The sequence below is a fragment of the Cebus imitator genome, unplaced genomic scaffold (assembly GCF_001604975.1).
Source record: "Cebus imitator isolate Cc_AM_T3 unplaced genomic scaffold, Cebus_imitator-1.0 Scaffold311, whole genome shotgun sequence".
NCBI lineage: Eukaryota > Metazoa > Chordata > Mammalia > Primates > Cebidae > Cebus > Cebus imitator.
Window position 1 is genome coordinate 3,400,962 of NW_016107626.1, and position 14,867 is coordinate 3,415,828.

Sequence of the window (14,867 nt, forward strand, 5' to 3'; positions counted from 1 at the left end):
CCCCTGCGGTACTACACATTTGCAGCTGAGACCGTGCCACGGTTCTCGGTCCTGCCCTCCCCTCCCGGACCCGTGCTGTCCCGGACGCGTGGACTCCAGCTCCTGCCCGGGGTCACGAAGCGTTGAATCCACGCTCACTTCTGTGCGTAACCCTGGCGCCCGCCGCCCAGAGCCGGACCGCACTCCTCGGCCTCCGCCTATCCCCTGGCTCTGCCCCACGAGTCGGCCCGCCCGGGCTGGCGACGCCGCGGGGTGGCTCGGCCCCACCTGAGCAGGTCCCCAGCGCCCTGCTGAAATCCGCCTGCGGTCCCTGGCGCCGCCTCTAGGAGCCGCCGCCGCTCCCCTATGACACAGCAACAATAGGGGCCGCTCTGGCCCACGCACCCCGCGGCCCGCGCTTCCGCCGGAAAACAGCCGCCGGCGCGGGGGCGGACCGGGGAGGAGCGAGCGCGATGGACGGCCGCCCTCGCCAATCGGTGGCAGCTTAGGGCGGGCCGCACGGCCGACGTAGTCCAATCGGCGGCGAGAGCGGCAGGCGGGGCGGGCCAAACGCGGGCTTCCGGCGGGGCCCGGCAGGCGCCGAGGAGGAAGAGCGATCCCGGACGGCGCCTCTTGGACGAGTGTGGGCGCGGGCCAGGTGCGGGGGCCGCCGGGCCGGGGACGGCTAGGGGCGACCGGAGGCGGGGGCAGGGGCCGCTGGACCGGGAGTGGGGCGGGGGCAGCCAGGACTAGAAGGGGGCTGGCGCCGGCGCGGCGGGCGGGGCCTCCGGGGGCCGGGCCGGCTGGGCGGGGGCTCTGGGGTCTCGGGCGCTTCCCGGACTCCGCCTGCGGCCCTGAGCGTGGGGCTCGGCGGGGGATCGGTAGGGTCTGCCCGGCGGAGGGGGTCGCCGGGACGGCGCGTCGAGGCTGGGGCCGGCGGAGACGGCGTCACGGCTAGGACCGGCCCTACTGGTCTCGGCGGGGCCGACCCGGCCCCGCGCCGACTGCGGGCGGTGCGGTCGGCGGGCGGGAGGGAAACGCGGAAAGCAGCCCGCCGTGGGCTCCAGCGTTGGGGGCTCTGTGGCCGGCCCGAGGCGTGTCCGTGTGCACTGGGCCCGCGAGGCCTTCGGCAGCCTGGGCGCAGGCCCCCCGTTTCCACACCCCCCGGGTGGTGGGGGCTTACCGGACCGCCGGCCGCAGTGACCGCCGCGCCTCGGCGCCGTCTCCGCGCTTTCAGGATGGCGACCTCAGGCGCGCTCTTCCCAAGCCTGGTGCCAGGCTCTCGGGGCGCCTCCAGCAAGTACCTGGTGGAGTTCCGGGCGGGAAAGATGTCCCTGAAGGGGACCACCGTGACCCCGGACAAGCGGAAAGGGCTGGTGTACATCCAGCAGACGGACGACTCGCTCATTCACTTCTGCTGGAAGGACAGGACGTCCGGGAACGTGGAAGACGTGAGTGTCCTCGAGCCGCAGCGGCGGGGCAGGCGACTTCTCGGGAGTTCGCGGTGGGGGCTTGGCCGCATCTGGGGACCGCTCGTGGGACGGTCATCGGCTGCCCTGCCGATGGGTCGTCCTGGTCTTCGCGGTGACAGGGGTGTCTCGGCCATTGTGTATCTTGAACCTTCGGAACCTTGTGGGGTGCCTGGGTTGGAGGCCTTGGCCCTGGAGAGCTTGGAGCTCTGCGAAGCCGCTGCACGTAGTCGTCTTTGTTCTTCAAACTCTAAACTGTCCTTTGTTATATTTGAGAGCCGATCAGAACTGATTTTTTAACTCTCTGGGAATGTTCCCCACACGTTGCCACCTGAAAGGCCCTCCCCCGCTCGCCTCTCCTGGGGTGTCTCCCAGCGTGGCTTCTCTGCTGCATGGAGACCCTGCTAGTGAGGGGGCTGACAGCTTAGCTGCCCCGTTGTGCACCCCGCCCCGTTAGACCCGGGCCCGGCGGCTCTGCCACCTGCGCCGCTGACTGTCCTCCGCCTCGGCTTGCCAGGACTTGATCATCTTCCCCGACGACTGTGAGTTCAAGCGGGTGCCGCAGTGCCCCAGCGGGAGGGTCTACGTGCTTAAGTTCAAGGCGGGGTCCAAGCGGCTTCTCTTCTGGATGCAGGTATGGGGCAGGGCTGTTTGCGTTTAGCTTTTCTCGGTTTCTGCGATTCGGTTAGTAGCTGGCTTGCCGTGTGGTGCGACTGGGCTTAACACAAGCGGGCGCCTGCCAGGCGGCCTGAGATGCTCCTAGGGCTGCGGTGCGTGTTCCCGGGACCGAGGTCCTCTCCCGGAGTACAGAGGCCCGAGGCTGGGCTCCGCACACCCGACTGCCGTGTGGAATTTCCAGGCAGGCAGGCATGCTGCCTCTGGTTCAAACGACGCCCGGTGCCTCTGCCCGTTGCCAGAGAGAGGGTTCATTGAGGCAAGTAGAGACAGGGTCAGACGGCAGGGAGCCTCCAGCAGCCGGAACTGGGGAGCAGGGTGCCAGGGACACAGGGACTCCCTGCCCTCATGGCATGTGTGTGCACACACTCAGAGCAGAGGCGGGGGTTCTGTGTGGCTTCCAGAAACGCATCCTCCCCATGCCCTCCACGGCCCTGCCCCTTCCCTTGCGGTGTGTCCTGGAGGCCATGGGTGTGCCTGGGCTTTCTCTGACCCCCAGCTGCAGAGCGCCCTTCATGTCTGGAGGTCCCGCTCATTCTGCCACATGTCAGTGGCTGTTGGGCTTGTCATTGTGCTGTTACAGGCAGTGCACAAAGCATTGCCCGCGACGCAGTGTTTTCCGTCCGAGAGTGTGATCTGTAGGTTGAAACAAGCAGCCGCCTGTGTGGTCAGAAGGCGTGTGTGTTTGCAGTGCGGAGAGAATGCAGGGCTCTGCCAGTGGAGCTGCCGTCCCCCACCCGCAGCACTTTCGAGAGCAAGGTGGACCCTGTGACAGGCCTCTGTGGGGAGCTAGTCTGTGTTCAGGTGACCTGGGAGGACGAGCAGGCCTAGCTGAGTGCGCGTTAAACTTTATTTGCAGGCACAGATGGGGCCACAGTTTGCCACCTGCTGGTGTAGAACGTGTTTTTCCACAGTTTTGCCAAAAAACTGTTATCACCCACTCCCTCTTTTTCTTCGCCTTTCCCCGCTTTGCCACGAGGGCAGGGAGTCCCTGGGTCCCTGGTTTCCTGCAGCCTCCAGAGCTGGTGCTCAGGGATGGTGTGGGCACGATGCGCCCCAGCTCTGGGTACTCACGGGGCAATGCTGTCTGACCATGCTCTGTGCATGTGGCTGCACACACGTGTGTGCTGGGCAGGCCCTGGGCCGTGGTATGCTGAGCCAGCCAGTTTGTTGCCTTCCACTGGTTGAAGGAAGGACACGCTATGTAAAGAGCCACACCCCAGGGGATGACAGGGCTTGGCTTGGCGGCAGCTAAGTGCCTTTGGGGCTTTAGATTCCCTGTCTGTGAAATGGGCAGAGGGGACAGGGCGCTGAGCATTGTGCTCAGGAGGTGCCACTGCTGTTCCCTCAGCTGCTGGGCCGGGTCACCTCCTCAGCACTGTGTGGCCGGGCACACGTGCCTGCACCTCTCAGGTCCGTCACCTGTAAGCCAGGTCAGAGGATGGCTGTGGCGGCCCCTGCTCTCACATGCCCTGCCTCTGCAGGAACCCAAGACAGACCAGGACGAGGAGCACTGCCGGAAAGTCAACGAGTACCTGAATAACCCCCCGATGCCCGGGGCGCTGGGGGCCAGCGGGAGCGGTGGCCATGAGCTCTCTGCACTAGGCGGTAACTGTCACCTGTGTTACATGAGCTCAGGGTTTCCTGGGAGGCCATCGTCTACTGCGGGTGACTGCCTCTCCAGGCAGGTTGTTTAGAAGTAGAAATAGAAGATGCTAAGTTAGAGGCCCCGTTTGTGAACAGGGGATGAGGCTCCCTGGGGCAGTCCCCACTCCCACCTTCATAGGGTGAGATGGGGCTGGGTCCTGCCCATTGGCCCGTTTCAAGAGTTCAAGGGCAGCCGAGTGGGAGCTGGGCAGCACCATGGGTCTGGCCGGGGCAGGCCTGCCTGAGCCGAGGTGTTTTCCAGGTGAGGGCGGCCTGCAGAGCCTGCTGGGGAACATGAGCCACAGCCAGCTCATGCAGCTCATCGGACCAGCCGGCCTCGGAGGACTGGGTAATGTGCGCCACCCGGCTCTTGGGCAGCTTGCGCTGGGAATGCTGCGAGGCCCAGCTGTGTGTCCCTTAAGCTTCTGCTGGCTCTGCGTGGTGTCAGGAGCCTGTGTGTCCCCAAGCTGGTTCCCCTTTGGGAGGGTGCTCCATGGCCTTTGGCGGGAGCTGGGTAGGCACGGGCTTCTGGGCCCCTGGTGAGGACCCCGGCTGGGTACTTTGGAGCATAGCTGGCCGAGCAGCGGGGCTGGAGGATGGGAGTGAGCTGGGGTTCCTGCCCAGGGTCCCGTGGCCCCACATGGCTGCCTGCTTGCTGCTATTGATGAGTGCAGAGCGGTGTGCTTGGCCCTTTGGGTAGGGCCTGGACTGAGTTTGCCTTGAATCTAAGCACATGAATGGTATAAACGGGGTGGAACAGAAGTGACCTCGCCTCCAGCACACAGCCCCAAATGTCCACCCTGCTGCCCCCAGGACCGTGGTTCCCTGCCGCCCTGCTTGTTCCTGGCTTTGGTGTTGGAAATTCCTGCTCCTCTGGCCTGGGGAGGGCCAGGCTCTTCCTGGTGAGCTGGAGGATGTCCTGACCTCGCGTTCCCTTGCCCCCTGCAGGTGGGCTGGGGGCCCTGACGGGACCTGGCCTGGCCAGCTTGCTGGGGAGCGGCGGGCCTCCAGGGAGCAGCTCCTCCTCCAGGTGAGCCTCTGTACCCCAGCCCTGCCATGCAGGCACCGCCGCATTAAGTAAGGGAGGGGAAGTAGGGAATCCTGGTCTGGTGCCCCAGACTGCGAGTAGGTCCTGCCGAGCGGGGCGCATCTGCTCTAGCCCTGCCCTCTCCCCGCAGCTCCCGGAGCCAGTCGGCAGCGGTCACCCCGTCATCCACCACCTCTTCCACCCGTGCCACCCCGGCCCCTTCGGCTCCAGCAGCCGCTTCGGCAACCAGCCCGAGCCCCGCACCCAGTTCTGGTAACGGAGCCAGCACGGCAGGCAGCCCGACCCAGCCCATCCAGCTGAGCGACCTCCAGAGCATCCTGGCCACCATGAATGTGCCGGCCGGGCCGGCAGGCGGCCAGCAAGGTAAGCGTGCCGTCCCTCGAGCTGGGGGCTGCGGGGCCTGCTGCCCCTCATACACGCTCACCTTCCGAGGTGTCTGCCCAGTGTGCACCTGGAGTGCTCGGGCCATGGGCTGAGCCCGTTTGCACACCTTCCGCATGGGCACTTAGGCTGGCTTCGAGCTGATGGGCCCGTGTTTGTGCCCCAGTGGACCTGGCCAGTGTGCTGACGCCAGAGATCATGGCTCCCATCCTCGCCAACTCGGACGTCCAGGAGCGCCTGCTTCCCTACTTGCCATCTGGGGAGTCACTGCCACAGACCGCAGATGAGATTCAGAACACCCTGACCTCGCCCCAGTTCCAGCAGGTAGAGGCCGGGCCCAGGAAGTGGGCAGGAGGGAGGAGGAGGCCCTGCCCCACCTTCACCATGGCTGGTGCGTCTTGTGCCTGGCCCACAGAGCTGGCAGCTGAGCGACGCGGCTGTGGGGCGCAGCCAGGGGGAAGCTCAGCCCTGCGCCTGGCTCTTCCTTGCAGGCCCTGGGCATGTTCAGTGCGGCCTTGGCCTCAGGGCAGCTGGGCCCCCTCATGTGCCAGTTCGGTCTGCCTGCGGAGGCCGTGGAGGCCGCCAACAAGGGCGGTAAGTGGCTGCACCTCCAGGCCAAAGCCAGAGGGCGGGGTCCATTCCTGTCTGTGGGATTTGCACAAGTGGGGCTGAGGGGGCAAAGGTCATAGCCTCTCTGCCCTGGATGCCATTGCGTCAATCCCGGTCTCGGGCAAGGGTTAGACGCCACCTTGTGTCTAACGCGTTCCAGATGTGGAAGCGTTTGCCAAAGCCATGCAGAACAGCGCCAAGCCTGAGCAGAACGAGGGCGACGCGAAGGACAAGAAGGACGAGGAGGAGGACATGAGCCTGGACTGACCCGAGTGCCATCCACCGAGGGAGCGGCTCGGCCCGTGATGTCGGCAGGCACTCGCAGTGCACGGCCCCCACCTGTCCCACCCACTCATAATAAAGTCTTTGCTTTTACCTGCCAACGCTCACTTTCTTTGCCCAAAGGGCGTTTTGGCTGAACGGGCGCTAGCGTGAGGAGCCGCCGTAGGACCCCAGAGAGCGTCCTTCGGGCTTGGTGCCTGTGTCGGCCGCTTCCGTACCTGTCTGGAGGCTGTTCTCCGTATTTAAGTCAACACTCGGTTACACAGAAGTTACTTTTTAATTTTTAAGGAGGAGGAACCAGTGATTTACAAGTCTCCCACAATTAAAAATGGGTGGAAGGACCATAAAAAGTATAAAAACATTTTGTATATTTTATTCTTTCATTTAAAAAGTTATAACTTAAACCATCTCCAGAAACAAGCTCCGTCACCAGTAGAGCCTAGAGTCCCACTAAACACTGAGGCGGCGGGAGGCACCCGCATGCGCCTGGCCGGGGGCCGAGGCGGACTGCACCCTAGGTGGCCGGGCAGCCACCGGCCCCCACTGCCCCGTGGACCTCTGCAGAGCCACTCACGGTGATGGGGGACTGGTTCACCACCAGCCGCCTCATGCAGCCCCGGTAGGCGGGGGGCCAGGGCCGCACAGCCATGGGCTCTGGAGGCAGGGAAGAGGGAAGGCGGCTGGTTGGAGGGCAGCCGGAGTCCACAGGCCCTTCCGAGGCATCAGTTACCCACCCAGCCTCTGCCTCACTCCGCATCACAGGAGGATGGGATGGGGGTGGGTCCCGAGGGGCAGTCCCCCCCACCCAGGCCAAGGCCGCACTCACCAGGCAGGCCCCCGAGGTACAGAGGGACTGCGGCACTGGCCACGGCCGCCAGCGAGGGGCCCTCGGTGCGGTTGCTCCACGCGTCCACCTCCAGCTGGAGTGTGTTCCCGCCTTTCATCACTGTGGGGCAGGGGGACTCCTGAGGCCAGGCAGCTCCCAGCCCAGCCTCTCCAGCCCCAAAAGAAGCCGCCCCACCCAGAGTCTTGCCTGGTTCCCAAGCTGTAGAAGGGTTGGGGGTGGCAGGGTGCCCTGGCCACGGGAGGGGCCTCACCTGCCAGGCGGTGCCACTGGCCGTCACATAGCACTGAGGGGCGGGTCACCGATGTGGAGAACTCCCCTGCTCCATCATCCGCCCGCAGCAGGACCTGAAAGGGTGGGAGGGGAGGGTCAGGTGCTGCTCCTAAGGTCACCAGAAAGAGAAGGCAAACTCCGCCCTGGCCCTGCCGGACCTACCCGATTCTCAGTCACCTCCAGCTGCAAGTAGGGGGGCGCCTGGGCGTGGCCCAGGTGCAAAATGAGGCTGGCGACGGCCAGGGGCCGCACCTCCAGCTCCAGGCTCACGTCAGGCAGTGCGGCTGCTGGGAGGGGTTGTGATGGATGAGGAACGGGGAGCCCCCTGCCCTACCCGGCTGGGGCCCAGGACGGCAGCACCCACAGACCTAGTGTGACAACTCCCCCGCTGCCCAGGAAGAACAGGCCCTCCTCCAGGGGGCCCGAGATGCAGGGCGTGACCCCTGCCAGCCGTGTGGGGGCCCCCAGGGGCCTCCTGTGCAGCCTCAGTCTCTTCACGCAGCCACTGAACCCGACGGTCACCTATAGGGAGCAGATGGGGCTGGGATCAGGGCCCTGGGTGGCCCAAACGGGTGAATGCTGGGTGGGGGGTGGGGAGTGGGGACTCAGGCGAGATGGTTCTCACCGGAAGTGTGGAGCTGTGGATGCTGGCCGGAAGGCCCCCCACGAAGAGGGTGTGGGGCTGGGAGTGCTCCACCCCCTGGTGCTGCCAACTCAGCCCCTCCTGGCTCCAGGCCCGGGTCCCGTCCACCAGCAGCAGGATCCGGTTCTTCTCCCAACGCACAGAGACCTGGGGGCGGGAGGCTGGGTGGGAGGTGGGGCGGGGCAGGAGGCAGAGTGGGGCGGGGCGGGGCAGGGTGGGGCGGGGCAGGCTGTCCCTCTTCCTCGCCCTTACTGTGTGCCAGTGGCCAAGCCGGGAGCGCTGGCGGCTCTGGACCCGGAGCCGGGGCCCAAGGCCTTCCATCTGAGCCACGAAGTGTCCATTACTCAGGAAGAGCGCCAGGGAGGGGCTGCCAGGCTTCACGGGGGCTGCGAAGAGCAGGAGGCCTCGGGGTCTTCGCGGGAGGACGTGCAGCGAGAGGCTGGGCCTAGAAGCCGGGGTGGGTGTCAGCCTGCATGGCCCCCCTCAGCCACCCCAGCCAGGCCCGGCCTTACCAGTTCCTGTGTGGGGCCAGGATGCCTACAAACTCCAGGTGACTGGACAGGGAACCCCCAAACTGGTAGGTGTCTCGGGTGGTCCTGAGGTAGGGGGGCAGCATGCAGGCAGGGTCCTGGGAGGGCTGACGGCTGCGGCGGGAGGCCTGGGGGTATGGACGGTGAATGCAGGGGCTGCCTGCATGGGGGCCACCCTTCCAGCCACCCAGCTCTGCCTGCTCACTGCTGGGGCGCCCACCTTCCGTCCACTGGCCTGCAGTCCTCTAGGCCCTAGGCTTGAGGTCTGGGCTGGCAGGGCGGGGGCACAGCCTGTGCTCACATTGACGCTGCCCACGTTCTGCTGCAGGTCAAACACGCGCTGCGGCCCCAGGAGCCTGGGCAGGGTGGGCAGGTGGGCAGGCGGGCAGTCAGCAGCTGGAGAAGGCCAGCTGGGACCTCGCCCCCACCAACGCCCGCCAGGCTCACCGCCGCACGAAAACATTGCTGATGCAGCCACTGAAGTTGTGAAAGGTGCCAGACTCAGGCAGCCCTCCCAGGAGGAGCCTCGGGGGTCCCTCAGGCTGCGGCTGGAGCTCAGGGGGCAGCCCCCGGTGGGGCTTCATCTGCTGGAGCTGGTCATCAACATAAAGCCAAACCCTGGGGGGCAGGAGGCCAGAGGCTTGGTTTCTCACCTTGATGCCCACTCCCACCTCAGAGGGAGACAGAGGCAGGTACAGGCGGGCGTGTCTCCCAATGAGCCAGCGGCTGGGCTCACCCTGTGGCGTTGCTGTAGAAGGTGATGTAGTGGGGGGCACCATCGGCAAAGCCCCCCTGAGTTTTCACCTCCGTCCTCAGGAGCCGTAGGGTCACATGGCCCTGCTGCAGGGACACCTGGCATGGCCCATCCTGGGGACAGCAGCCAGGTCAGCTGGCTGGCAAGCCTGGGGACCCAGACTTACTCCAGCCACCCCAGTCCCGACTGCCCCCACGGCCACCACAGCATGGGGAGTGAGCAGGGTCAGTGCCGCATGGGTGCGAGGTCTCACCGGTGATGCCCGGTAGTAGAGCAGGGCACTGTCCTGGGTGCTGTGGAAGCCGAAGCCGGAGTAGACGTCACCAGTGAGGGGTGCCACATTCGGGAGCGCCAGCGGAAGGAAACCGTGACCGTGGAAAGTCATGGCGCGCTCCACCTGTGGGGAGGCTGTCCCTGAGTGCCCATGGGCACCGTGCATGTCCGCAGATGCCACCCCGGCCCAGGGAGGGCTGCTCACCAGCAGGTCAGTGGTGCAGCCGGCGCTCACGCCCGTCGTGTTCAGCCGCTTGAGGTCCACGTACTTGCCCAGGGCCTTGATACCTTTGATGCAGCCTCGGACTGAGCCTCCGGTGGGGAAGAGCTGCCGCAGGCTGCGGGGACGCAGGGACGCGGGTCAGGGTGCCACCTCCCAGCCCAGTCTGCCACCCCGACAGCCTGGCCTCAGTGTCCCAGCCCTCAAGTGCTCACCTTGGGGGCAGCTGGTCGGGCGGTGCACCCCCCAGGTAGTAGGCGTCGGCCTGCTCCAGGGCACTGTCCTGCTCCACGCTGAACACCGTGGCCCGCTCCACGCGCACCAGCACGCGCTTGCGGCTGCCCCCCAGCAGGAACACCTGGATCTGCAGGACCGGTGGTGGCTCCAGGGCCAGCTGTGTCCCTGTGGCCCGCCCCACCCCCATCACCCCGCCTCCTCTCCCTGCTGCCCTGGTCCCCATCCTGGTCCTACCGCCTTGCTGGCCGCAGTTAGAGGCGGTGGGGGTTGCAGTGGGACAGCTTCCTTCAGGCCAGCGCCGAAGTCATAAAGCAGCACAAGGCTGCCTTCTCGCATGGCCAAGCATAGGAACTGGCTCTGCAGAGAGGAGCCGGGGTCAGTGTGGGGCGAGGTCAGTGTGGGGCGTGGTCAGTGTGGGCGAGGTCAGCGTGGGCGGGGTCGGTGCGGGGCATGGTCAGTGTGGGGCGTGGTCAGTGTGGGGCAGGGTCAGTGTGGGCGTGGTCAGTGTGGGGCAGGGTCAGTGGGGCGTGGTCAGTGTGGGGCGGGGTCAGTGTGGGGCGGGGTCAGCGTGGGGCAGGGTCAGTGTGGGCAGCATCAGCACAAAGTGTGCCGTGTGTGGGGTGTGCTGGGCGTACCTGCTGCTTCAGGAAGAAGAGGATCCCGCTGTAGGACACAAGCTTCAGCTCTTGCTCGAAGCGCTTGGTGGTACTCATCTGACTGTCAAAGGTGATGCGGGCAAAGCCGGTGCCATCCAGGTAGGAGCCATCTGTGAGCCACGGGTCCCCAGTGGACTTGGAGCTGCAGGTCAGAGGTTTGGGGGTCAGCAGAGGGCGGGGTGGGCGGAGGCAGGGAGGGCAGGCCACACGTACCGGGCACAAGGCCTATCCACAGCCGTGTCCAGCTGGAAGGTCTTCTCAAAGTTGTAGAGGCTGACCACCTCCTCGTTCAGTGTGTCCATCTCGATGCAGCCCAGGTAGCCAGGGAAGTTTAGCAGTGGCGGGGGCTGTGGGCACAGGGCTGGGTCAGGGCGTCTGGCCTGAGGCTCCTCCCCTCCAGGATGGACCAAGGGGACTTCAGACGACAGCAGGACGGACCAAGGTGGAACCCACGACTCTTCGGGACACAAGAGACTCAGGCTGCAGAGCGCTGCCCTGGCTAGGCGGGCTCACCGTGAAGTTACTGGGGTACCCCCCAACGTAGAAGACGAAGTCGTCTGGCTGCAGGCTGAGCAGCCCCTCTGCCCCGGGGGCCACAGTGTCACCCTTGGTTTCCTGGATCATCTGTCTCTCCACTGTGATGGACATGTGGCCAAACTGAAGAGTCCTGAGGGCAGAGGCAAGGGTAGTGAGTGGGCAGGGAGCCTTGCAGTCGGAGGCACCCGGCCTCCCTCCTGGGCCTCCCACCTGTCCAGGCTGACAGCTGCGAACTGTTCCCCAATGTCCTCGTCGATGCTCAGGACTGCATGGCCCGCGTCACCAAGCCGGTACACCCAGTGCACCTTCTTGTCACGCAGATACACACCCATGTAGTCCCCAGTGGCCTGCAGCAGCGACAGACACAGTGGGGACAGGGACCAGACATTTCGAAACAGAGGCTGAGCTCGGACCCCATCCACCCAGCCAGCCCGGTACCTGGCGGCTGCCCATGTACATCACAAAGTGATCCCTGGCACCCTGCCCAGGCGCAGGCTCTGAGTCCTGCAGGTAGAACTTGAGGGCGGTGTAGGCAGCGAGGTCGGCGAGGTCCCGTGGGGTACGCAACTGCACCCATGAGCGTCCGTTGAATTTCATGGGGACCTTGACCTGTGGGGTACGGTCCCTCAGCATCCACCACCACACTCCCCGATGTCCACCTTCCCCTGGGACTCTCACGTACCTTGCTGGCGGCCCCCCGGGCCTGGGCGATGAGCCCTCGCACGCGGCTGATGCTGGCAGACAGGGCCAGGCTGGCGTTGTGGGCCCCGCGGTTCTCCAGGACGCTCAGCTTAGCCAGCAGCTGGGGCAGTGTCTTCTCCAGGGTGGACACTGCAGAGAGGAAGGGATGGCCCTGAGACCTTTGCCCCCCACCCTGCCCCGCCTCCATCAGGGGCACCTCGAGGGCCATGAGAGCACCTGAGCGGCCTGCGTCGAGCACCGCCTGGCCCAGGTCCTGGCCCTGCAGGTCCTTGTACTGGCCCTGCCACCGTTCCACGCTCTCCTGCATGGCCTGCAGCTGGGACTGCACGCGGGCGGCCATGTCCTGGGCTTCAGCGGCCACTGCCTTGGCGTGTGTGATCTTCTTGCTTGTCTCATCTGTGGTGGGCAAAAGGCAGGCTCAGCAGGGGCCGGCGGGGACCATTCCCCAAGTCCTTCCATTGGGCCAGCAACAGGGATACAACCCGCTATGGGTCTTGTGAGACCCTCACACCCTGCAGCTCAGTGCAGTCCAAACCTATCCTAAACGCCCCACCAGACGCCCGTCCATGCCAGGATAGGCACCCAGCCTCTCAGGTGACAGCCGGTCTCTGGACATCGCCCTGTATCACCTCCCACCACCTGGCCCCCATCATCTCTCCTGGGCTTGCTGGGGACAGTCAGCAGCCACAGGAGTCCCTCAGAAACTGGGTGAGATCACATCCTCTGCTCCAAGCCTCTCAGGGTGGGAGGCCTGGTCCTCACTGCCCAAGGTCTTGCCAGCTCCTTGGTTCTAGCCACGCTGACCGCTGTGCCCTCCTGGGTGCCCTCCTGCAGGGTGCACCCCAATGCCCCCCCAGGCCGGTGGCAAGGTGCTCCAGCTCCTGGAAGTTGAGTGGACTTAGCAGACCCTCATCTTGCTCACAGCCAACAGACCCACAGCCCTCCCAGCTCCACCTCCACTTCTGCCCAAAGCACGTCCAAGCCAGCCGGGCTCCCCGACGGCCCGGCCTGTCATGTGCTGTCTGTAGCCCTGGCTGGTATCCTGTGTCTGGCCCCAGGCCACCCACTGTGGGGGTGTCTTTGGCAGCACAGTGAGTGCTCACCAGCCACATGTAACCAGCACCACCGTCACAGAGCCTCGAGGTCCGCCGGCTGCGAGGGCCGGGCCGAGGCTCGGCGTACCTGTGTCCACAGCGAGCATGGCCTGCACCTCCCGGATGTGCGCCTCCAGCTGGTCCTTCCTGGCCCGGACGTCTCGGAGCTGGGTCCCAGCGCCCCGGAGGGTGGCCCACACTGCAGGGGAGGCAGCTTCAGCTCCCAGGAGCCCCCACCCCTGGTACGCAAGTGCAGCTCATCTCCACGCTGCTCATCCCAGGAAGACCAACACAGTAAGACAGATGCACAGGGGCACTCAGACGGGGTCCCCTGGCCCGTGGGGAGGTGTTCAGTGAACACAGCCTCTGTTCCCTGAAGGCTACTGGTCCTACCACAGGCATGGCTGACCCCATTTTACAGAAGAAACAATAGAGGCTCCGAAGAGCCAGCCTCTGGTTCTAGCGGCTCACACCTTCTTCATTGCGCAGCTTGGCATACGTGTGGCCTTAGGCCAGCAGAGCACAGACCACGTATCCTCTTGCCCCTGGTGCTTCAGTGGCAGCTGGTGCCTTGCAGGAGGCTGTCCCTCCCTGGGCTCCCCTGCAGGGTCGCCCAGGGGCTGACACACAGCAGCGGGGAATGCAAAGGGATGCCGTCTCCGAAACTCCTCCACGAAGAACCACGCCGCGGCAACCCACAAACCCCACGCGTGCATGTGCCTGGGGGCTCAGGGTCCCGGGGAACTTAGATGCCCAGCAGGCCCGAGGGTCCCCATCAGAGCCCAGCACTCACCAAGACCCAGCCTCCGCTGCTCCTGGAGCACGGCCTCCTCCAGTGCACTGCTGTTGGCCAGCAGCTGCCGGGCTCGGCCCACCAGGCCCTGCCGCACCACCGTCTGTGGATGCAAGGACACGCGGTGGCTCACACGCACAGGCCGGGGCCACAGGAGGTACAGGCTGGGGGGCTGGCGCTCTTGCTGGAATTGCGGGGTAGGTAGGGCCTCACCGCCCACGTGTGGTCCGCCTGCTGCAGGGCCTGGCCAGCGGCGTCCTCGGCAGCCTGCACAGCCTGCAGGATGCGGCTGTAGGCACTGGAGGCCTCGATGGCCCTCTGGGTGAGGCGGTCCTGGTTGATGTCCAGGATACTGCTGCAGCGGAAGGCAGGGTGGAAGGAGCAGGTAAGCTCGGGCAGCCTGACACCCTTGGCCTGGCTCTCCGGCCTCCTGCACTCACGGGCAGCTGTGCCAGCCACACCGGCGCCTGCCTGCCCGCCAAGTCCGGCCTCCAGGCCTTTGCCTGTGCCTGTCACCTACTGGGTGCGCCGTCCCTGCCTGCCCCAGCTTGCTGTGGAGCTGAGGAAGGCCTGGCTTGAGGACTACAGCCTCAGCCCCTAGAAGCCCTCCTGGACCAGCTGGCCCTCCCCAGGCCCCGGCTGTATCCCCAGGGGGCCCAGGGCCCCTCCTCTCCTGGCCACGCACCTGGACAGGTTGAGCGCCAGCTGCCCCAGCTGCTGTGCATGGGCCTCGGCGGCCTCCACCAAATGCAGCTTGCTGCCCGCCGGGGAGAAGGTCTGTATCCTCTGCAGCAGCGGGGTCCGAGCCCCATCCAGGCTGGCAGCGAGGCGCTCCAGCTCCTGAAAGCGGAGGGGGCTTAGCAGACCCTCATCCTGCTCACAGCCCCCTAACCCACGGCCTGAGGGCGGCACTTGCACACAAAGCTGCCCACAGGCCTGGGCGGGAGCTGGGGGATGGGGTGGTGACGGGGATGGGGCTGCACTCACCTCCCTGGCCTGGTCCACACTATGCAGCAATCTGAACACGCTGGCCAGGGTGTCCCTAGCTGCATTCAGAGTGGCCCTCAGGGTGGCATTGTCCCGGGACAGCTCCTGCTTTCTTTGCTGAAGGCAATGCGGGAGAGTTGGGGATAATGAGGGGTGAGAAGAGAATGTGATGGGGTGGCTAATGGGGCAGGGAAGGGGGATTAAAAAAGGGTGAATATGGGGGGAGGAGGGGGT

The 14,867-nt window shown here is 65.6% G+C and overlaps 2 protein-coding genes across 5 annotated transcripts in view; one reads left to right on the plus strand and one right to left on the minus strand.

The window, feature by feature from the left end:
• The first annotated feature begins 377 nt into the window (after window positions 1-377).
• Window positions 378-6,191, plus strand: ADRM1 (adhesion regulating molecule 1). Of its 2 annotated transcripts, none has more exons than XM_017503483.2 (10): window positions 378-637; window positions 1,217-1,430; window positions 1,966-2,082; window positions 3,608-3,731; window positions 4,033-4,119; window positions 4,719-4,800; window positions 4,949-5,181; window positions 5,366-5,523; window positions 5,615-5,793; window positions 5,969-6,191. In XM_017503483.2, exons 2-10 carry the CDS (start codon window positions 1,218-1,220, stop codon window positions 6,012-6,014), a joined length of 1,239 nt encoding a protein of 412 aa, XP_017358972.1. In that variant the 5' UTR covers window positions 378-637; window position 1,217; the 3' UTR covers window positions 6,015-6,191. The 2 variants fall into 2 exon arrangements, with proteins under 2 accessions (XP_017358972.1, XP_017358973.1); XM_017503484.1 differs by having other exon boundaries at window positions 5,691-5,793.
• Window positions 6,192-6,348: 157 nt separating this feature from the next.
• The window catches only part of LAMA5 (laminin subunit alpha 5), a 58,894-nt gene continuing 50,375 nt past the window's right edge, over window positions 6,349-14,867 (minus strand). For 2 of the 3 annotated variants that reach the window (XM_017503481.2, XM_017503478.2), the window contains 27 exons: window positions 14,634-14,750; window positions 14,332-14,486; window positions 13,860-14,001; window positions 13,647-13,749; window positions 12,942-13,052; window positions 11,976-12,155; window positions 11,740-11,888; window positions 11,496-11,666; window positions 11,268-11,404; window positions 11,034-11,187; window positions 10,734-10,867; window positions 10,500-10,662; window positions 10,099-10,221; window positions 9,843-9,991; window positions 9,613-9,745; window positions 9,388-9,531; window positions 9,117-9,247; window positions 8,828-8,998; window positions 8,601-8,736; window positions 8,363-8,508; window positions 8,103-8,295; window positions 7,833-7,997; window positions 7,576-7,729; window positions 7,370-7,494; window positions 7,188-7,281; window positions 6,917-7,036; window positions 6,349-6,744 (listed from right to left, as the gene is read on the minus strand). In XM_017503481.2, coding sequence (XP_017358970.1) covers window positions 6,605-6,744; window positions 6,917-7,036; window positions 7,188-7,281; window positions 7,370-7,494; window positions 7,576-7,729; window positions 7,833-7,997; window positions 8,103-8,295; window positions 8,363-8,508; window positions 8,601-8,736; window positions 8,828-8,998; window positions 9,117-9,247; window positions 9,388-9,531; window positions 9,613-9,745; window positions 9,843-9,991; window positions 10,099-10,221; window positions 10,500-10,662; window positions 10,734-10,867; window positions 11,034-11,187; window positions 11,268-11,404; window positions 11,496-11,666; window positions 11,740-11,888; window positions 11,976-12,155; window positions 12,942-13,052; window positions 13,647-13,749; window positions 13,860-14,001; window positions 14,332-14,486; window positions 14,634-14,750 — 3,840 coding nt within the window. In that variant the 3' untranslated portion in view covers window positions 6,349-6,604. The remainder of the gene's footprint in view (window positions 6,745-6,916; window positions 7,037-7,187; window positions 7,282-7,369; window positions 7,495-7,575; window positions 7,730-7,832; window positions 7,998-8,102; window positions 8,296-8,362; window positions 8,509-8,600; window positions 8,737-8,827; window positions 8,999-9,116; window positions 9,248-9,387; window positions 9,532-9,612; window positions 9,746-9,842; window positions 9,992-10,098; window positions 10,222-10,499; window positions 10,663-10,733; window positions 10,868-11,033; window positions 11,188-11,267; window positions 11,405-11,495; window positions 11,667-11,739; window positions 11,889-11,975; window positions 12,156-12,941; window positions 13,053-13,646; window positions 13,750-13,859; window positions 14,002-14,331; window positions 14,487-14,633; window positions 14,751-14,867) is intronic. The other variant, XM_017503479.2, reaches the window with a different exon arrangement.